At 42.2% G+C, this 22,591-nt stretch overlaps 1 protein-coding gene across 3 annotated transcripts in view; it reads right to left on the bottom strand.

Moving 5' to 3' along the window:
• The window catches only part of MAPKAPK5 (mitogen-activated protein kinase-activated protein kinase 5), a 49,063-nt gene that overhangs the window by 24,806 nt on the left and 1,666 nt on the right, over positions 1 to 22,591 (bottom strand). For all 3 annotated transcript variants that reach the window (XM_008059549.2, XM_008059548.1, XM_008059551.2), the window contains exons 2-7: positions 7,263 to 7,336; positions 6,694 to 6,769; positions 4,949 to 5,046; positions 3,814 to 3,922; positions 2,033 to 2,122; positions 1,201 to 1,296 (exon numbers count right to left, since the gene is read on the bottom strand). In XM_008059549.2, coding sequence (XP_008057740.1) covers positions 1,201 to 1,296; positions 2,033 to 2,122; positions 3,814 to 3,922; positions 4,949 to 5,046; positions 6,694 to 6,769; positions 7,263 to 7,336 — 543 coding nt within the window. The remainder of the gene's footprint in view (positions 1 to 1,200; positions 1,297 to 2,032; positions 2,123 to 3,813; positions 3,923 to 4,948; positions 5,047 to 6,693; positions 6,770 to 7,262; positions 7,337 to 22,591) is intronic.

The following is a 22,591-nucleotide window of genomic DNA, read 5'->3' as shown; positions in this document are numbered from 1 at the left end:
ATGTGGTTAAGCAAATGAGGCTTAACCACATAATGGAATATTACTTAGCAATAAAAAGGAACTAACTACTGATAAATGCAGCAACATGGGCAAAACTCAAAAAAGTGCTGCACAAAAGAAGTGAAATATACAAAATCCATGATTACATTTTAATCAAATCCCACAACAGGCAAAACTAACCAATAATGACAGAAAGCAGATCAACGGCTGCCTGGGGCCAGGGGTTAAGCTGGGAAGAGACCAACTGCAAAGGGGCACAAGGCAGTTTGTGAAGTGATGGAGATTTCTGCGTCTTCACTGTGGCAATGATCATAGCATATGGGCTATGCACTTGTCAAAATCACCAAACGATACTTACAGCAGTATTTTATTGTATGTAAATCCTATCTCTAAATCACACCTCAGTAAAGCTGATTCTAAAGGAATAAAACGTCTGGCCAGGCACAGTGGCCCACGCCTATAATCCTAACATGTTAAGAGGCTGAGATGGGAGGACTGTGTGAGTCCAGGAGTTCAAAACCAGCCTAGGCACCACAGCAAGACCCTGTCTTTACAAAATATTTAAAAAATAGCCAGGTGTGGTGGCATGCACCTGCAATTCTAGCTACTCAGAAGGCTGAAGTGGGAGGATTTCTTGAGCCCAGGAGTTCAAAGTTATAGTGAGCTACAATTATGCCACCACACTCCAGCTTGGACAACAGAGCGAGACTCAGTTTCTAAAAATAAATAAAAAGAATAAAATGTCTATACCAAATGAAGCAATCTGTAGGTTTCTGAAGCTAAGTTATCTCCCTCCCATCTGTAATACATGCCTATTTATGCTGCAGAATAGAAGAAATGTGAGTCAGCCGGACACAGGGGCTCATGCCTGTAATTCCAGCATTTTGGAAGGCAGAGGTGAGAGGATTACCTGAGCTCAGGGGTTCGAGAACAGCCTGAGGAACATGACGAGACCTCGTATCTACAATAAATCAAAAAATTAGCCGGGCATGGAGGCACATGCCTGTGATTCCCACTATTTGGAAGGCCAAGGTGGAAGGATCACCTGAGTCCAGCAGGTCGAGGCAGCAGTAGCCGTGAGCACGTGACTGCATTCCAGCCTGAGTGACGGAGTGAGACTCCAACTCACAAAAAAAGAAGGAATGTGATTCTGTGGACAGTTTGGTGACACATCTTAGGACCAAAACAGCTCATGCTTACCTGAGGTGCTACGTAATAAGGGGTGAACTGGGGTGTCATCAAGTCACCTTGGTCAATTTTAGCAAATCCAAAGTCACACAACTTCACTGGAGCATCCTGAAATAAAACAAATGGGAGTCACTGGCAACCACCTCCACAATAGAATGGAGCCGTGGCTCCAAAGTCCCCAGTACACATTAAAAGAAAATCCACGTGCAAGACATGTTGAGTCCTTACAAGTTTCTAGCTGAGACCTGAGTCTATGGACAATGACTCATATTGAGGAATTGTTCTTAGTTATACAGAAATAAGGAATTTCTACCCACTCACATAGCTAGCCTTGTTTTATAGCTTTTAAAGGCAGCACTGAAACCAAGGTCTTGGCCTACTGCCCCTTCACTCTAGGGGCCCATGACCATTCATCAACCCAGGGTGCTGCTTCACTCTTAACATTAGCTATAAGCTTCATGATAGCCAGAGCAACTTACTTGGTGGGACATAGGGCAGGGAACAGGGCTGAAGGAGAAAACATATCTTATCAGGGTTAACAGCAAAGTTTCAAGGTAATATATAACAGCATATAGATTCCTGCCCATTCCCAAAGGCCCTCCAAACAATATCCAAAATCCTAAGTTCCACAAATACACATCAATATCACCCAAAATTATCAATGCCAAGAGTGTGGAACAATTTCTCTGAGCCTCTAGCAAGGGAACAAATGGAAGAAATAAGCTGTTGGAAGAACTTTTACCTAAAGCCTCTTCACCATGGATTCAGAGCATTCCAAACACATCTATTCCCAAACTATGTTAAGAGTGGCAGCACTAAAATGCAAAAAAACAATTCTTCTCACCAAAGAGTTATCCTTGAAAAGTAGATTTTCGGGCTTGAGGTCTCTGTGCGCGATGTTTAACAAGTGACAGTGCTGTAGAGCCAAAGCTATCTGAAAAAGACACAGTGGAGCAGCCTCTTCTTAAAAAAGGTCACTCTTTAATACCACTGGTGTAGAGGATTCAGGATGTTTAAAAAAAAAAAACAAGTTTCATTAAGTTCATTAAGACTGTGTTCAGTTTCAATTTTAAAGCAGAAATTAAGAAAGACTTGGGGTACCAAGAAACAGAAATAAAGCTTAGTTTAACTGCAACTTGTATTTTGTTAAATGGAAAGAAAAATATTAATAACGGTACAGCCAATTCCTTATCAGAATACACTGATGGGTAAATCCTGTAAGAAATGGGAAAAGTGAAATAGTCCCACTTTCATTCGTCTGAAGTATGAGAGGCACTGTACAGCAAACACTAAGCTGAGCAATCTTCAGCAGGCATGTGTTTCCCATAGCAGGACAACAGGCAGGATGACCTGGCTCAGAACTGCACCCTCCAAGGAGCTGGATGTCAAGTTCTGCCTTCAAGTTATCAGCTGATTGGATTTTTCCAACTGATGTTCCAATTTGCTCATCTCACTCGTTAAAGAGTGGACTGCCTGAGCCCACGGGTTCGAGACCTACCTGGGCAGCGAGACCTCATCTCTACAATAAATCAAAAAATCAACCGGGCGTGGTAGCACATGCCTGTAATTCTGGCTACTTGGAAGGCTGAGGCAGAAGGATCGCCGGAGCCCAGCGGGTCGAGGCTGCGGTGGCCAGGAGCGGCCACTGCACTCCAGTCTGGGTGACAGAGTGAAACTCCAACTCAAAAAAAAAAAAATGTCACCTATTAATATGGATTTGGAGGATTTTTGTTTATAGAACACTGACAGAACTCATCTTATAATCCTAATATTTGAAAACTGAAAGGTATAATTTAAGAAATTAAACAGAACAGATTCTACCTGTTCTTCATCTCTCAGTAGGCAATTTTCTCAGCAATCCAAATACCAGAGTTCCTCCCAACCAGTAAAGGAGGCATCCAAAAATACTTAAGGCTCATGGAAAATTTGGAAGAACTTTTTATTAAGAATTAATCAGACTGTGCTTCCTGCTTTTCTTTGCCTTGCTTGCTTGGTATGAAGATAAGCCTTGAGGGTTTAGCATTTCACTTCTACAAGAGGTGGATTCCTAATAGTGTTTGTGACATAAATCATTTCAAAGCAATAAGATGTGGCATAAATCACATCATAGCAATAAGACGTGATGTGAAAATACAGAGAATATAGCTAATAATAATCCAGAATGACAAAGATCTTAGAATATTATTAAGTCTGAAGAAATGAAAGAAAGTTGACTCAGGTAAGAAGACTCTTAGTTACAGTTGTCTTAGAATACATTTTTATACCATACAGCATCAGGTAATATCAGCAGCATTTTATCTCAAAATCCAGTTAGTGCTTGGAATCTACAAGCTTAAAGTTACCCATAGTCTACATAGGAGTTGCGATCACCTCCCTTTCATTGTGAGTTTATTTAAATCTCACAATAAAATAGCCAACAACCAATTAAGGACACATTTCCCCCTCCCCCAAGTGAAAAAAGGGTCACATTTCTCCAGTCAAGACATTTTTTCTGATTACATAACAAAGCAGGCAATGAGAAGTCAAATAGAGTTTTTCTTTAAGCTTTCTTTTATCCCCCCCAATGAAATTGCGCTTGTTAACCAACTTTGTTGGTAGTTGGATTGGTACCAGGGGTTAACTTGCCTGCTTTGTTACTTGGCTGGCTTGCTTCTCTGTAAAGTGCCGGTGCTGGCTGATTCTGTGAAATAGCTCTCCCCCTTCCATCATCTCCATTACAATTAAGAGTCGAGCCCTGTTTGAAAGCATTTGATTTTGTTAAGTTTAAAAAAAAAACAAAAAAAACCCCAAAAAAAGCAAACAAAAAGCCCCCTAAAACATCAAGAAGCTGACCTAAAGATATCTCACCTACAAAACATGAAACCACTTCTTAAGTCACACACAGCTACTAAATTAGAGGAAAAAATTCTGTTCTAAGAAAAAAAAAATCTGTGATTTTGGTTGCTGTTCTTTTATATAAATATTTTCAGCTTCTATCCAAATGCTTTCACCAACAGAGCACAGTTGTGAAAATTTCACTTCTCATTTGTTTTTAAAATTCTGTCTTCTGGAAATTGCCAACCCTTCCTTCAAGTCCTAGCCTCCACATAACCTCTGTGAGATACACCACCTCCCCTCCTTTGTGAGCTCAAGAGATTTATGGATACCTGTCCTTAGTGGCTAGCACACTGCTGTGATGACTGGTTCACATCTGTCTCCTCAAAGGAACTCATACCTTATCTAATTTTAAATTCCCCTGTAAGAGACTCAGAATGTCACCCAAAGTGCTTGCCAGACATTCGGTGGCTGAAATAATAATGTTAATTTCTTCCTTTAAAAGGAAAGTCAGACTAAGCAATAAGGTCTTTTGTTTCATCAGCCTCTAAAACGTTGCCTAGTATAGCATCCGGGCCCCTTTCTCTGATTGGAAACAGAATCTTTAACTTCCACATTAAATGCTTTCTTTTTTTCTTTTTTCTTTTTTAATGAAAGCAGCAGGTTGGTGAAAAACAAATGCTTTATTTAAGTGAGAAAGCAATTAAAATAATCAGGAGGCTGGAATGTGGATAGAGGATAGAGATGAAACAAGACTGGTCATGAGATGATAACTTAAATTTGGGTGATGAGTACTTGGGGAGTCACTACATAATTGTGTCTGCATTTACACATGCTTGAAACTCCAAATTACAAAAAGAGAGAGAGAGCACACATAACAGACAGAATAGTCTGCTATACCTTGGCCTACATACAGGTATGTGATGATGAACCTGTGTAGTCTTACCTGGGGCTGGACTCATGAGGAAACTGTACACTGTTAGCAAACACTTCAATTATTTGAACTATGTTTTGGTGTGTGGCACACATCATGTGCAGACGTACCTGAAAGAGAACAGAGGAAATGTTTCTCCACATAAGGGATACCAATACTTTCTCTCCAAACTTCCCTCAAAAAGCTGACCATACTAGGTGCAAGGGGTCAATAAAGACCTTATCACCTGGAATTATGTAAAAAAAACCCAATGTTTTCATACACAGATTATCTCCTTAATGCTCTTTCCAGGAGTAAAACCTCACCAACAGATTTACTTCCTAGCAAATGAAAAATTTGGTAAGTAACTCATTTTATTTCGGCAATTATTCATACCTTTCTAAGCAAAAGATTAAGTCCTTCATTGCACATAATATTAGCATGTCATCACCACATCTAGATACTTTAAATACCCCAGAGTCCTCCTGCAACATCACTTTCTTTTATTTTATTTTAAAGATGTAGTGTCCAATTCAGGGTTAGGTATACAAATGTTCATTATGCAGGTACCCTTGTTGATGCAGTGTGCCCCTTCCTCCTCTGGCAGTTTGCCTCAACTGCCAATCCCACTCCCCTTCCCCACAACATCACTTTCTTTTCTTTTTTTTTTTGAATTGGAGTCTCACTCTGTCGCCCAGACTGGAGTGGAGTGCAGTGGCTGCTCCCGGCCACCGCAGCCTCGACCTGCTGGGCTCTGGCGATCCTTCTGCCTCAGCCTTCCCAGTAGCCGGAATTACAGGCATGCGCTACCACACCCAGTTAATTTTTTGATTTATTGTAGAGATGAAGTCTCGGCTGCCCGGGTGGGTCTCGAACCGCAGGCTCAGGCAATCCACTCACCTCAGCCTCCCAAAGGCACGGGATTACAGGCTGAGCCACCGAGTTCGTCAACATCACTTTCTACACACCATTTACCTGACCCTTCCTTGTACTATTTTATCTCCATCTTTCAAGTACCTATTTCTTTCCTTCTTTTTTTTCTTTTGGAGAGATGAGGTCTTGCTATATTGTCCAGGCTGGTCTCAAATTCCTGGCCTCAAGAGATCCTCCCATCTTGGCCTTCCTAAGTGCTAGAATTACAGGTGGGAGCCACTGCACCCAGTCCTCAAGCACTTTTTCCAATAACCAAAAGTGAAGTAGACCTGAATACATCAGGGTACAAGAATCACATTAATTAAAAAAGAACAGGCCAGGTGCGTTGGCGCAAGTCTGTAATCCCAGCACTTTGGGAGGCTGAGGTGAGAGGATTGCCTGAGCCTGTGGGTTCGAAACCAGCCTGGGCAACATGGTGAGACCTTGTCTCTACAATAAATCAAAAAATTAGCCAGCCATGGTGGTGTGTGCCTATTGTTCCAGCTACTTGGAAGGCTGAGTCAGAAGGATTGCTGGAGCCCAGCAGGTCGACACTGGGGTGGCCGTGAGCAAGCCACTGCACTCCAACCTGGCCGATGGAGTGAGACTCCAACTCAAAAAAAAAAAAAAAAAAGAACAAAAGGCAGCTGAAAGGAAACAAGATTCCACTAATAGCTACTAGTACTGACAGATCTAGGCTTACTTCATAATGATGATCTTAATAGGGAAGAGAGGTAACTATGGACATAAGATTCTTTATGCATCTCTGTGTTCACTCCAGGAAGCCTTACTTACACTGTCTTCAAAAGGACAATTTCTTAGGCACTTCAAATATTTAAGCAAGTTAAGGCGATAAAGGACCACACCTCATTCCTAGCTTTTGGACGATCAAGAAGAATTTTCAGTGCAAACCGTTCTTGGGTGGATTTCTTCACACAGACTCTAGATTTGGAGGGAAACAAAAAATCAACCAGAGATCATCTATGTTACAGTGAAAATTAATTTATAACAAGTTTGTTCTTTGAGATTTTACTTCTATTCAAAGATATGTCCAGATGAATCAGAACAAACTTGTCCCAAGGATAGTCGATGGCAGGCAATGAAGCATCTCGTTCCCTTACTTATCCACCAGTACTCAGACCTCAGCTTCTAAGCCCAGCGACTTCAGCTTGCTATTGTGGACCACTGAAGAAATAATGACCTCTACTGTCTAAGGTGACTCTCTCACAGTGGCCCCACAGTCTCAACACCTTAAGTGACTCCATATGCAGATCATGTGACTTGGTCACTTGACTATTTCTGACGCATGAGAAAAGGCCTAACATAGAAACCTCTACCTGTAAAATTAAGGATATATCTCAAATCTGATTCACGACGCATTTCAAACGGCCCTTCTCAGGGCAATTTTATCACAGTTCTCACATGGATTTCTTACCTAACTGGACCACTAATTCCAGCTCCCAGTCTCTGAGTCCAATTGATATTGTATTCTTCTAAAATGGAGGTTTCCTATTAAAATAAAAAAGGGAGAGGACAGAGAATTATTCCCCAGTTAGAAAGTTGAATAATTGGCCGGGCTTGGTGGCTCAGCCTGTAATCCCAGCACTTTGGGAGGCTGAGGTGAGTGGATTGCCTGAGCCGGCGGGTTCGAGACCCGCCTGGGCAACTTGGCGAGACCTCATCTCTACAATCAATCAAAAATTAGTCGGGCGTGGTAGCACGCGCCTGTAGTTCCAGCTACTTGGAAGGCTGAGGTGGAAGGATCGCCGGAGCCCAGCAGGTCCAGTCTGGACGACAGAGTGAGACTCCAACTCAAAAAAAAAAAAAAAAAGAAAGCTGAATAATTAAGCACAGTTGGTACAACAGATGACTCATCACTCAGCATCTCATCTTCCAAGAGAATTTGATACGCAGTGTGTTTGTATTCTGTAGGGCTTTATAACTAGACATTTTGTCTAGATAACTTGGTTAGACTTTGTTTTCCAACGTGAAAGCAAATACTTCAGGAGAAAGAAATTATTCAGCTAATCTACAAGGTCCATTTCAATCAATGCTTTTTGAGGGGTGCAGGGGGAAAATATTCTTTAAAAATGCTGCAACTAGCCAGGCTCGGTGGCTCAGCCTGTAATCCCACACCTTTGGGAGGCTGAGGTGAGTGGATTGCCTGAGCCCGCGGGTTCGAGACCCGCCTGGGCAGAGAGACCTCATCTCTACAATAAATCAAAAAATCAGCTGGGCGTGGTAGCGCATGCCTGTAATTCTGGCTACTCGGAAGGCTGAGGCCGAAGGATCGCCGGAGCCCAGCAGGTCGAGGCTGCGGTGGCCGGGAGCGGTCACTGCACTCCAGTCTGGGCGACAGAGTGAGACTCCAACTCAAAAAAAAAAAAAAAAAAGAAAAGAAAAGAAAACGTGAATCCACAGGAAGAAATAAAGAGTACTAGAACAGGTAAATATGGAAAAAAAGTTCTTTTCTCAATTTCACAAATATACATAAGGTAATTTAAAGCAGCAGTTATAGCCAGGCATGGTGTCTCAAGCCTGTAATCCCAGCACTTTGGGAGGCCAAGGCAAGAGGATTGCCTGAGCCCAGGGGTTCAACACCAGCGTGGGCAACTTGGTGAGACCTTGTCTCTACAATAAAACAAACAATTAGCTGGGCGTGGTAGCACACACCTGTAGTTCTGGCTACTTGGAAGACTAAGGCAGAAGGATCACCTGAGTCCAGCAGGTCAACACTGAGGTGGCCATGAGTATGCCACTGCATTCCAGCCTGGGTGAGAGTGAGACTCTGACTCATAAGTTAGTTAGTAAGTAAGTAAATAAATAAATAAAGCAAGCAAGCAAGGAACAGTTATTAAACCCTACTGTTGGGGTTGTAACATATAAAGATACAATGATAACAACACAAAAGAGAAAGGGGGAAATACAGCTGTTTAGAGGCATAGTGCTGTATATTACCAGATTTAAGTCAATATTAACCCAAAGTAAACTGTGATAAATTAAAGATGTACATTATGATCTCTATAGGAACATTTTTAAAACTGTAGCTAGAAAAACTACATCAGATGGTAACTTGGATCAAGAGGAAAAAATAAAGAGAACCAGAAATGGTAAATCTGTAGTTCAACATAAAAACTGTAAATATATTTTATCGCTTTCTTCCTTAAACTTATTTAAAATACATAAGATTGAACTGCATAGAGCAATAACTATAACTCTGTATTTTCTGATTTATAACATCTACAAATATAATATATATAACAATAACAACAAAAGGGGGAGAAAATGGAGCTAAAATGGAACAAACTATATTTTAAAGTTATTCTTAATCTGAGATGTTTTGTGATAGCTCATATTCTAGATTATAAAACAAATCTATATGAATTGAAAAGAACTGAAATCATATAAAGTAAGTTCTCAAACACCAATAGAATTAAGCTAGAAATCAACAGAAGAAAATCTGGAATATCCACAAATATTTAGAAATGAAATAACACAGGCCGGGCACAGTGGCTTAAGCCTGTAATCACAGCACTTTGGGAGGCAGAGGTGAGAGGATTGCGTGAGTCCATGGGTTCGAGACCAGTTTGGGCAACATGGTAAAATCCGTCTCTACAATAAATCAAAAGATTAGCCGGGTATGGTGTCACACACCTGTAGTTCCAGCTACTTGGAAGGCTGAGGCAAAGGATCACCTGAGCTCAGCAGATTGAGGCTGTGGTGGTCATGAGCATGCCACTGCACTCCAGCCTGGGGAACAGAGTGAGACTCCAACTCAAAAAAAAAAGAAAAAGATAGAAGAAAATAGAAATAAATTTATCAAAGGACAAAATACATACCGAAAGCTAGAAAACATTGTTTAGCAAAACTTAAAAAGTCTTTTAAAAAATGGAAAGCTAAGCCAGGCTCAGTGGCTCAGCCTGTAATCCCGAACCTTTGGGAGGCTGAGGTGAGTGGACTACCTGAGCCCGCGGGTTCGAGACCCACCTGGGCAGCGAGTCTCATCTCTACAATAAATCAAAAAATTAGCCGGGTGTGGTAGCGCGCGCCTGTAGTTCCAGCTACTTGAAAGGATGAGGTGGGAGGATCGCCGGAGCCCAGCAAGTTGAGGCTGCAGTGGCCCGGAGCGACCACTGCACTCCAGTCTGGGCAACAGAGTGAGACTCCAACTCAAAAAAAAAAAAGGAAAGCTATACTACGTTCATTGATTAGAATATTGGTCCCCAACTTCTTTAACATTAGGGACCAGTTTAGTGGAAGTCAATTTTTCCACGGATGGTGGGGCATAAGGGGGGGTTCAGAATGATTCACGTGTATAACATTTGTTGTGCACTTTATTTATTATCATTACATTATAACGTACAATGAAATAATTGTACAACTCACCATTAAAAAAATCGGTGCAGACGGAAGTAGGAAATAAAATAACGGACAGGATGTTGCTGATCTGACAGAAGGCAGAGCTCACCCTCTGCTCACCTCCAGCTATGCAACATGGTTCCTAACAGGCCACAGACTGATACTAGTCCATGGCCTAGGGGGTTGGTCCCTTGCGCAGTCAAAAATCAGACTATAACTTTGACTCCTTAAACTACTAATAGCCTACTGTTGACTAGAAACTATAGGGGAAACATAAACTGTCAACACATATTTTGTATGTTATATGTATTACAGACAACATTTTTATAATACAGTAAGTTAGAAAAAAGAAATAATTATTAAGAAAATCGTAAGGAAGGCTGCCCATGATGGCTCATGCCTGTAATTCCAACACTTAGAGAGTTAAGGCATGAGGCTCACTTGTGGCCAGGAGTTCGAGATCAGCCTGAGCAACATAGTGAGACTTCTATCTCTACCAAAAAAATCACACACACAAAAATTAGCTGGGCATGGTAGCGCACATCTGTAGTCCCAGCTACTCAGAAGGCTGAGGTGACAGGATTGCCTGGCTACAGTGACCAGTGATTATGCCACTGTACTCCAGCCTGAGGAACAGTAAGACTCTGACTTAAAGGGAAAAAAAAAGAAAAGAAAATCATAAGGAAAGCAGATTTAGATTTACTAATTAATCATTAAGTGAAAGTGAGTCATTACAAAGATCTTTTGCCGGGCTCGGTGGCTCAGCCTGCAATCCCGCGCTTTTGGGAGGCTGAGGTGAGTGGATTGCCTGAGCCCGCAGGTTCGAGAACCGCCTGGGCAGGCGAGACCTCATCTCTACAATAAAGCAAAAAAATTATCCAGGCGTGGTAGCGTGCGCCTGTAGTTCCAGCTACTTGAAAGGCTGAAGTGGAAGGATCGCCAGAGCCCAGCAGGTCGAGGCTGCGGTGGCCGGGAGCGGCCACTGCACTCCAGTCTGGGCAACAGTGAGACTCCAACTCAAAAAAAAAACAAAGATCTTCATCCTGGTCATCTTCACATTGAGTAGGCTGAGGAGAAGAAGGATTGGCCTTGCTGTCTTAAGGGTGGGAGAAGCAGAAGAGGGACAGGAGGTAAAATGGGAGGCAGGAGAGACAAGACATCACTTTGAGCAGGCCTTGTAATTTCTGCCTGACTTTTCTGCTTTTTCATTTCTTTAAAAACATTTCTATACTATACCAATCTTTCTTCCAATATTTGCCTTAGTTTCACTGCCAGTATCATAGAAGGGTCCATGTCACAAAAGAAGTCAAAAGCAGTCCTGAATAACTGACACTTTCTGCCAGATTACCTAATGGGCTTTTTTTTCTGCCACTGCTTCTGCTTCTTCATTATTGATGGTCTGGCACTGGCTGAGAAGCACTCATCCCCAACAAGTCATCTTCTGTTAATACCTCTGGTGCAGTGTCTATTCACTCTTTTATTTTGAGTTGGAGTCTCACTCTGTCGCCCAGACTGGAGTGCAGTGGCCGCTCCCGGCCACCGCAGCCTCGACCTGCTGGGCTCCAGCGATCCTTCCGCCCCAGCCTTCCGAGTAGCCGGAATTACAGGTGCGTGCTACCACAACTGGCTGATTTTTTTATTTATTGTAGAGATGAGGTCTCACTGCCCAGGCGGGTCTTGAACCCGCAGGCTCAGGCAATCCACTCACCTCAGCCTCCCAAAGGCGCAGGATTACAGGCTGAGCCACCGAGCCCGGCTCTATTCACTCTTGAATTTCACCAAGATTCGTATCCGGAAACTCTTCACCCTCCACTTCTCTTGCTACATCCACAATCTTTCATGATTTCCTTTGTCGTAAATCCTGTTAAATCATGTGCAACATCCAGAAATGGTTTTCTCCAGCAGGAATTTGTTTTAGACTTTCACTAAAAGGAATTTATTGTTTTGGGTTTGATAGCTTTTACAGCTTTTTCTTTTTTTTTTTGTTTGAGTTGGAGTCTCACTCTGTCATCACCCAGGCTGGAGTGCAGTGGCATGCTCAAGGCCATTGCAGCCTCGACCTGCTGGACTCAGGCGATCCTTCTGCCTCAGCCTTCCAAGTAGCCGGAACCACAGGCATGCACTACCATTCCCGCCAATTTTTTGATTTACTGTAGAGATGAGGTCTCGTCAAGTTGACAAGTCTGGTCTGAACCCAAGTTGAGGCAATCATCTCACCTCGGCCTCCCTAAGTGCTGGGATTACAGGCTTGGGCCACAACGCCTGGTCCCATGACTTTTTTCTATAACAACAATGGTATCTTCAATGGTATAATCCTTCCAGATTTGTATAATAATCTATGAGAGTTCTGTTCCATAGTGTTAACAATCCTATCAATAAACCATCACATGTAATGAGCCGTAAAGGTCCTTATGACCACCTGATCTAGACATTGAATTAGAGACACAGTGTTTAAGAGCAAGTAGACCACTTCAAACCCTTCAGTGTTGAACTCATGAGAGTTTGGGTAGCCAGGAGCACTGTCCAATAGCAAAATAATTTTAAAAAGCAGTCCCTTATTGGCATGGTACTTCCTGACTTTAGGGACAAAGCATCAATGGAACCAATCCAGAAAAAGGACTTTCTTATTGTGCAACCAAAAGACTGGCAGCTACTGTTTATCTTTTTCCTTGAAGGCTGAGAGATTAGCAGCTTTATAGGTAAGAGTAATAGTCCTAACCATAAACCCAAGTGCATTTGCACAAGACAGTAGTCAGTCTATCCCTTCCTGCCTTAAATCTTGGTGCTTGGCCAGGCGCGGTGGTTCACACCTATAATCCCAGTACTCTGGGAGGTGGAGGTGAGAGGATTGCCTGAACTCAGGGGTTCAAGACCAGCCTAAGCAACATGGTGAGACCTCATCTCTACAATACGATTTTGAAAAATTAGCTAGGCATGGTGGTACATGCCTGTGGTTCCAGCTACTTGGAAGGCTGAGGTGATCACCTGAGCCCAGCAGGTCAAGACTGTGGTGGCTGTGAGCGTACCACTGCACTCCAGCCTAGGCAACAGTAAGACTCCGACTCAAAAAAATAAAATAAAATAAAATAAATCAGCTGGGCGTGGTAGCATGCGCCTGTAGTTCCAGCTACTTGGAAGGCTGAGGTGGAAGGATCGCCGGAGCCCAGCAGGTCGAGGCTGCGGTGGCCGGGAGCGGCCACTGCACTCCAGTCTGGGCGACAGAGTGAGACTCCAACTCAAACAAAAACAAAAACAAAACAAAACAAAACAAAAAAATCTTGGTGCTTATCTCTTCCTTATTAAAAATGACTTTGTGGAATTTTCCCCCAGAATAGATCACTTTCATCTGCATTAAAAACATGTTCAGGCAGATATCCTCTTTCCTCAATGTTTTTTTTTAATTTAAAATTTTGAAGATATGGGGTACAATTCAGGGTTAGGTATACAAATGTTCATTATTCAGTTACCCTTATTGAGGTATGCCCCTCCTGCCTGGTGGTTTCCCACTACTACCAATCCCTTTCTTATAGTATTATGATAACTGTTCAAGGTCTGCTTACGAGTGAAAACAGTTATTTATTTCTGTGATAGATCACTCAGTATTACTGACTCTAAGTCCATCCAAGTTGCTGTGCAGTTCATAATTCTGTCATTCTTTATGACTATGAAATATTCCATCATGTATATGTACCACATTTTTTAATCCAGTCCTCTTTCACTGGGCAGCATGGGTGGTTCCATGTTTTTGCTACTGTAAATAATGATTTTCTTAACGGGGTATAGGAACTTGTCTGTTGTCTTTAGGTTAGCAGAAGGTACTTTTCCTGTTATCTTGACATTTTAAAAACCAAACCTCTTATAAAATTATCAAACTATCTTTTGCTGGCATTATATTCTCCACCTTTAGATTCTTCACCTTCCTTTTGCTTTAAGTTGTCATATAATATTTTGCTTTCTCTGGAAACATTACAATCTATAGGTATTCTTATAACAATCCTGCACCCAAATAAAAGCTGAATTTTCTTTTTTTTTTTTTTGAGTTGGAGTCTCACTCTGTCGCCCAGACTGGAGTGCAGTGGCTGCTCCCGGCCACCGCAGCCTCGACCTGCTGGGCTCCGGCAATCCTTCCGCCTCAGCTTTCCAAGTAGCCGGAATTATAGGCATGCGCTACCACGCCCAGCTGATTTTTTCATTTATTGTAGAGATGAGGTCTCGCTGCCCAGGCAGGTCTTGAACCCGCGGGCTCACGCAATCCACTCACCTCAGCCTCCCAAAGGCGCGGGATTACAGGCTGAGCCACGGAGCCCGGCTCTGAATTTTCAATGAGATAAGTGCAAGGTTTTCACACCTGCTGGCATAATTGCAATGATGACTTCACAAATTTCCTTTTTTAGGCTGGGCACAGTGGCTCACACCTATAATCCCAGCACTTTGGGAAGCTGAGGTGAGAGGATTGCCTGAGCTCACATGTTCAAGACCAGTCTGGACAACTTGGTGAGATCTCATCTCTACAATAAATCAAAAAATAAGCCGGGCATGGTAGTGCATGCCTGTAGTTCCAGCTACTTGGAAGGCTGAGGTAGAAGGATTGCCTGAGCCCAGAAGGTCGAGGCTGTGGTGGCCACGAGCATGCCACTGCACTCCAGCCTGGGCTACAGAGGAAGACTGACTCAAAAAGAAAAAAAAAAAAAATTTTTCTTTTTTTACAGTGATCCTTACACTGGATTCATTTATTGTAAATGGTGGGCAATGGCAGTTGCAGATGTCAATCTATGATACATATCAAGTAATTCAACTTTTTTCTTGTAATGTCATGATACATTATTGCAGCAGTATAGTATGTACTATAGTAAATTTTATGCAGTTATAATTTATTACTCCATCTTTTACATTTGTTTTCCTTTCTCTTGACTAAATGTCACCATGTATGGTCTGTAAATGTGTAGGTAACTTTTGATAAATTTTTACTTCTCTTATGGTAGTAAATGATAAAATAGACTAGAACTTACATATATGCTATGCATTCATGATATATCTAATTTTTTAATTTTTTCAATAGTTTTAGGCTAGCAGTTCATCTGCAAGTTTTTTCAAAATGTAGTAAAAAATCTCCAAAAACTTTTTTTTTTTTTGAGTTGGAGTCTCACACTGTCACCCAGACTGGAGTGCAGTGGCCGCTCTCAGCCACCACAGCCTCGACCTGCTGGGCTCCAGCGATCCTTCCGCCTCAGCCTTCCAAGTAGCTGGAACTACAGGCATATGCTACCACGCCTGGCTAATTTTTTGATCTTTATTGTAGAGATGAGGTCTCACCAAGTTGCCCAGGCGGGTCTTCAACCCGTGGGCTCAGGCAATCCACTCACCTCGGTCTCCCAAAGTGCTGGGATTACAGGCTGAGCCACCGAACCCGACCCCAAAAACTTTTCATATTCATATATTATGTATACACATACACACAGAAAAAAATTCATGAACAAGTGAACTGATGCAGTTCAAATCTGTGTTGTTCCAGGGTCAATTGTTTTGATGGAATGGCAATTATCCCCAAATTGACCTACAAATTCAGTGTAATCTCCATCAAAATCCCAGGTGGCTTTTTTGTAGAAACCGAAAAGCTGATTCTAAAATTTATTTGGAAGCTGGACACAGTGGCTCATGCTTATTATCCCAGCATTTTGGGAGGCCAAGGTGAGAGGACTGCCTGAGCCCATGGGTTTGAAACCAGCCTGGGCAACTTGGTGAGACCTCATCTCTACAATAAATCAAAAAATTAGCCAGATGTGGAGGCACATGCCTGTAGCTTCAGCTACTTGGAAAGCTGAGGCGGAAGGATCACCTGAGCCCAACAGATCGAGGCTGCGGTGGCAATGAGCCACTGCACTCCATCCTGGGCAAGAGAGTAAGACTTCAACTCAAAAAGAAAAAAGAAAAAGAAAACTTACTATAAAGATTCAGTAATCAGTATAGTATTAAAAAATATATAGTCATATCAACCAATGGAATAAAACAGAGCATCCAAAAATAAACGCACACACTTATTATGATCAACTGATTTTCAATAAAGGTGCCAAGGTAATTCAATGGGCAAAAAGACAGTCTTTTGACCAAATGGTCCTGTAAATATCCATGATTTAAAAAAAAAAAAAAACTTAGACCTTTATCCCATACCAAACACAAAAGATAACTCAATATGGATATAAGACCTTAATTAAAGAGCTAAAACGATAAAAAATTTTTTTTGAGTTGGAGTCTCACTCTGTCGCCCAGACTGGAGTGCAGTGGCTGCTCCCGGCCACCGCAGCCTCGACCTGCTGGGCTCCGGCGATCCTTCCCCCTCAGCCTTTCGAGTAGCCGGAATCACAGGCTAGTGCTACCACACCCGGCTGATTTTTTTATTTATTGTAGAGATGAGGTCTCACTGCCTAGGCGGGTCTCGAACCCCCGGGCTCAGCCAATCCACTCACTTCAGCTTCCCAAAGGCGTGAGATTACAGGCTGAGCCACCGAGCCCGGCTGATAAATGTTTTTTCAATCAGAGTCTCACCGTTGCCCAGGCTGGAGAGCAGTAGCATGCTCACTGCAGTCTTGACCTGCTGGGCTCAGGCGATCCTTCTGCCTCAGCCTTCCAAGCAGCTGGAATTACAGGCGCATGCCACCATGTCCCGCTAATTTTTTTTCATTTATCATAGAGACGAAGTCTCACCAAGTTACCCAGGTTGGTCTCAAATCCCCAGGCTCAGGCAATCCTCTCTCCTCAGCCTCCCAAAGTGCTGGGATTACAGGCTTGAACCACTGCACCTGGTCAAAACTGTAAAATTTCTAGAAGAAAACAAAGAAGAAAAATCTTGTGACCTTGGATTAGGCAGAGATTTCTTAGTTATGATACCATAAGTACAGTTCATAAAAGAAAAAAATTTGCTAAAATAGACTTCATCAAAATGACAACCTTTTGCTCTTCAAAAGACAACACTAAACTATGAAAAGTTAAGTCACAGACTGGGAGAAAATATCTGATAAATGACTTTCATTCAGAGTTTATAAAGAACTCTCACAATTCATTAATAAGATAACCCAGTTTTTGTTTGTTTGTTTGTTTTTGTTGTTGTTTTTGAGTTGGAATCTCACTCTGTCACCTAGACTGGAGTGCAGTTACATACTTACAGCCACCCCAGTGTCGACTGTCTGGGCTCTGGTGATCCTTCCGCCTCAGCCTTCCAAGTAGCCGGAACTACAGGCGCACGCTACCATGCCCAGCTAACTTTTTATTTATTGTAGAGACGAGGTCTCGTCAAGTTGTCCAGGCTGGTCTCAAACCCATGGGCTCAGGCAATCCATTCGCCCTGGCCTCCCAAAGTGCTGGGATTACAGGCTGAGCCACCAAGCCTGGCCGATAACCCAGTTTTAAAATAGGCGAAAGATTTGAATAGACCTTTCACCAGAAAAGATACCCCAATGGCAAATAAGCATATAAAAAAATTCCCAACAGCGTTCGTCATTAAGGGAATGTAAATTAAAACCACAATGAGATACCACTGCACACCAACCAGAATGGCTAAAATAGAAAGACTGACAACACCAAGTATTTGTGAAGATGGTAGAAAGACCAGGACCCTCCAACACTGCTAGTGCTATGTATAATGGTACAGCCACTTTGGAAAACAGTTTGGCAGTTTCTTTAACAATCAAACATAAACTTAATACACAACCCAATAATTCCATACCTAGATATCTATCCAGAAGAAATTAACATGTATGTTCACACAAACGCTTGTATAATCTCACACTTTATTTGTGGGTTTTTTGTGGCTTTTTTGAAAGCAGGATTTATTGAGAGGACAGAAAAGCTCCCACAGTGGGAGGGACTCAAAGAGGTTGCCCACACTTTATCTGTAATAGCTAAACACTGGAAATAATCTAAAAGTTCACCCAACTGAGAATGGATAAGCAATAAAGGCTACTTAATAACCACTAAAGCAGATACTAACTTGGATGAACCTCAAAGTATTTTGCTAAGAAAAAGAAGCCAAACACATAAAGACTACATAGTATACAATTTAATCAATTTGGAATTTCTAGAGAAAGCAAAACTGTAGTGACAAAGCAAATCAGTGGTTGCCTAGACTGAGGAATGGGAGTAGGGGCTGATTACAAAAGGCAGAAGGAACTTTCTAAGGGGTTTGGAAATGTTCCAGACTGGATTGTGATGATGGCTGCAAAACTCTATAAACTTACTAAAAATTATTGAATTGTACATATAGAGGAGGAATTTTATGGTATGTAAACTTCACAATTAAAATTTTTTTAGGTAAATGAATTTTCACAAAGTTTGTCAAATAATAACAATTCGCTATATATAAGAGAAAATGTTACAGATGTAAGAATTCTTAATCCCAAGATGCTCATTCTCCATGTTGAGCTAACTGCCTTGGGAGTAGTACAGTCATGGGGCTATGGGAGGAGAGCAAGTGGGAAGACAGAGCCTCCAGTAATGGCCACCTGATCGTATTACCTTTAAGAGCACAGTAGTCCCCCCTTACTCGTGGGGGATGAACTCAAGACCCCCAGGAAATGCCTGAAGCTTTGGATAGTACTGACCCTAATGAGTAGGCAGCAAACACAGCGTGAACACATGGGACAAATGGACAAGTCACAGCCCAGACAGGACAGCACAAGATCTCATCACGCTACTCAGAATAGCAGCAATTTAAAACTTACAGTTTATTTCCAGAATTTTTAAGTTACTATGTTCAGGCCGCAAGTCATTAAAAACCACTGATAAGGGGAGACCACGGTAATAGGATGAGATCTTGACAGTCCCATCATTCTACTCTCAGATAATTTGGCAGAAGTTCAAATGTTGTGGTTGGAAGATACAAAAACAGCTTTCAGCCCGGCTCGGTGGCTCAGCCTGTAATCCCGCACCTTGGGAGGCTGAGGTGAGTGGATTGCCTGAGCCTGCGGGTTTGAGACCCGCCTGGGCAACTTGGTGAGACCTCATCTCTACAATAAATCAAAAATTAGCTGGGCGTGGTAGCACGTGCCTGCAGTTCCAGTTACTTGGAAGGATGAGGCAGAAGGATCGCCGGAGCCCACCAGATTGAGGCTGCGGTGGCCGGGAGCCGCCACTGCACTCCAGTCTGGATGACAGAGGAAGATTCCAACTCAAAAAAAAAAAAGAAAAACAGTTTTCATGCTGAACTCTACAGGTCTCAGTGCTCACCACCTGATGAACACATCAAAAAAGCAAAATAGTGAATACAAGACAATGCTACAGACCAAAGTTTTTTTTGTTTGTTTGTTTTTTTGAGTTGGAGTCTCACTCTGTTGCCCAGACTGGAGTGCAGTGGCTGCTCCCGGTCACCGCAGCCTCGCCTGCTGGGCTCCAGTGATCCTTCCGTCTCAGCCTTCCGAGTAGCTGGAATTACAGGTATGCGCTACCACACCCGGCTGATTTTTTGATTTATTGTAGAGATGAGGTCTCACTACCCAGGCGGGTCTCGAACCCGCGGGCTGAGACAATCCACTCACCTCAGCCTCCCAAAGGTGCGGGATTACAGGCTGAGCCACCGAGCCCGGCTCAGACCAAAGTTTTTTATTGGGATGTAATGCTGGCTTGCTTCCAAAGGAATACATCCTAGTCAGTACTGGTAGTCAGACCAGATATTTTCTACTACACCAATTTATTTGGTTGGACACAACCAAATTAATAGAAAGATTCACCACTGACCTCTCAAGTACCTTTAGTGAAAAAAAGTTAAAAATTTTAACAAAATTAGATTGGGCAAAAGCCAGCAAGTGAAAAACAACTCTTTTTTTCTTTTTTACTGAGTTGGAGCCTCACTCTGTCACCCAGGTTGGAGTGCAGTGGCACACTCATGGCCACCGCAGTCTCGACCTGCTGGGCTCAATCCTTCTGCCTCAGCCTTCCAAGTAGCTGGAACTACAGGCACGCGCCACCATGCCCGGCTAATTTTTTGTTATATTGTAGAAATGAGGTTTTGCCAAGTTGCCCAGGCTGGTCTCGAACCTGTAGGCTCAGGCAATCCTTTCACCTCAGCCTCCCAGAGTGCTGAGATTATACATGAGCCCCCATGCATGGCCGAACAACAACTCTTTATAAAGCGCCCTTAAGTTGCTACTAGCTAATATTCCTTGAGCTCTTACAAAATGTTAGGTATTATTGTAAGCATATTTAGATATATTTGCTCATTTAACCCTCCAAAAAAACCCCCACGGAGCTGGGGAGTGCTTTTACCACCTATTTACAGATGAGGAAACTAATAGGCAGAGAAGTGATGTACTCAAAGACGCACAGCTAAAAAATGGAAAGTCTGGGATTGCAACTGATGAATCTACACAGAGAAATCATAACAACCACTACGTAACACTGCCACCCCATTTGTATACTTGACCACAAAAACTACGGCCCTGTTCTGCTCAAAACTCTCCCATAGTTCCCCTTCTAATCAGGGTCAAAGCCAAAGTTCTTCCAATGGCCTGTAAGGCCTTGTGTCCTCTGCTTCCTATTACTTCTCTACAGCATCTCCATTGAATCCTGCATTCCAGCCACCTAGCTGTTCCTAGATGACACTAGGCCTGCTTCTACAGCAAGGCCTCTGTGCTGGCTGTTCCCACTGCCTTGTATATTGTCCTGAGACAGTGGAGGCTTGCTCCCTCATTTCCTTCAGAGCTCTACATATTGTAACTCCTCAGTCTATCCCACTTAACAGAGTACTCCTCACCCTTTCCACTTCTTAATTATAACCACCTGACAATGTTTATTACCAACCTCCACCATCTAGAATGGACACTCCATGAAAACATGGGCACGTGGGAGTCTGGCTAGTACCACTGGTGCCTAGGACACCACCTGGCACAAAGCAGACAATATTTGTTGAATTTAAAATACTGTTACAGCCGGGCTCAGTGGCTCAACCTGTAATCCCGCGCCTTGGGAGGCTGAGGTGAGTGAATTGCCCGAGTCCACGGGTTTGAGACCCACCCGGGCAACTTGGTGAGACCTCATTACTACAATAAATTTTTTAAAAATTAGCTGGGTGTGGTAGCGCGCGCCTGTAGTTCCAGCTACTTGGAAGGCTGAGGCGGAAGGATCACCGGAGCCCAGCAGGTCGAGGCTGCGGTGGCCGGTAGCGTCCACTGCACTCCAGTCTGGGCAGCAGTGAGACTATAACTCAAAAAAAAAAAAAGACTATATTATATCCCAAGTAGCAAGACTGGAAAAGGAAACAATAGCTTGTGAATATTACTTTCCTCCATTTTACCTTATATTCTGATTCAAATAGCATTTTGGGATGCCAATCTATCAGTTAAGAGACAGTACATACCTTCATAGTCCCTTGCTTCATTTAGATGCAGGGAAAACATAAATGGGCTCTCTGGATGTTTAGGGTCAATATTAGTGAATATAAATTGCAATTTATCACCTGGAAAAAGAGATTACATTATTTAGTATAAGAATATTTTGGTATGCCAAAGCTTCTAATGGAGATAAGCTTTCTCATCCCATCCTTTGATCAATGTCTGCATTGCTAAGTATGCTATATAGTCATTCAACTAATGTCTCTAACTTTAAAAGCCACTAATTAGTTTTAAATTATGTTGTAGCTTAAATGACACCAAAAACAGTCAATAAATGAAAAAACAGATAAACTTCATTAAAAGTAAAAGCTTTTATCCTTCAAAGAATAACATTTAGAAAAGGAAAAGACAGCCTATAGAATGGGAGAAAATATCTGAAAATCATTTTTCTTATAAGGTTTGAATATATCGAATATATTTTAAAACTCCAACAACTGAACCAAAAAAACTCCACCCAATCAACAATAGGCAAAGGACTTGGATGGACATACAAATGGCCAATAAGCACATGAAAAGATATCCAACATCATTAGTTATTAGGGAAATGCAAACCAAAACTGCAAGAAATATCATTTCACATCCAGTAGGATGGCAATCAAGTAAATGAGTGAATGAATGAATGAATAAATGAATTAAGTAAATGCATAGAAAATAACAGTGTTAGTGATGATGTGGAGAAATTAGAACCTAGTACATTGTTGATGGGAAGGTAATATGGTGTAGCCACTGTGGAAAACACTTTTGAAGATCCTCAAAAAGTTTAATACAGAATTACAATATGACCCAACAATTCCAATCCTAGGTATATATACCCTGAAGAACTGAAAAAAGAGACTCAAACAGATAACTGTATGCCAATGTCATAGCAGCATTCTTCACAGTAGCCAAAAGGTGGAAATAACCCAGTGTCTACCACAAGATGAATGGATAAACAAAATGTAGTACACACACACAATGAAACACTGTTCAGTCATAAAATGAAATGAAGTTCGGACACATGCTACAACACTGATGAACCTTGAAAACA

Source organism: Carlito syrichta, unplaced genomic scaffold (genome assembly GCF_000164805.1).
Source record: "Carlito syrichta isolate Samal-C Ts95f unplaced genomic scaffold, Tarsius_syrichta-2.0.1 Scaffold304253, whole genome shotgun sequence".
Taxonomy (NCBI): Eukaryota; Metazoa; Chordata; class Mammalia; order Primates; family Tarsiidae; genus Carlito; species Carlito syrichta.
Note: the sequence above shows the minus strand (reverse complement) of the source record. Positions and strands in the feature narration are given on the sequence as shown.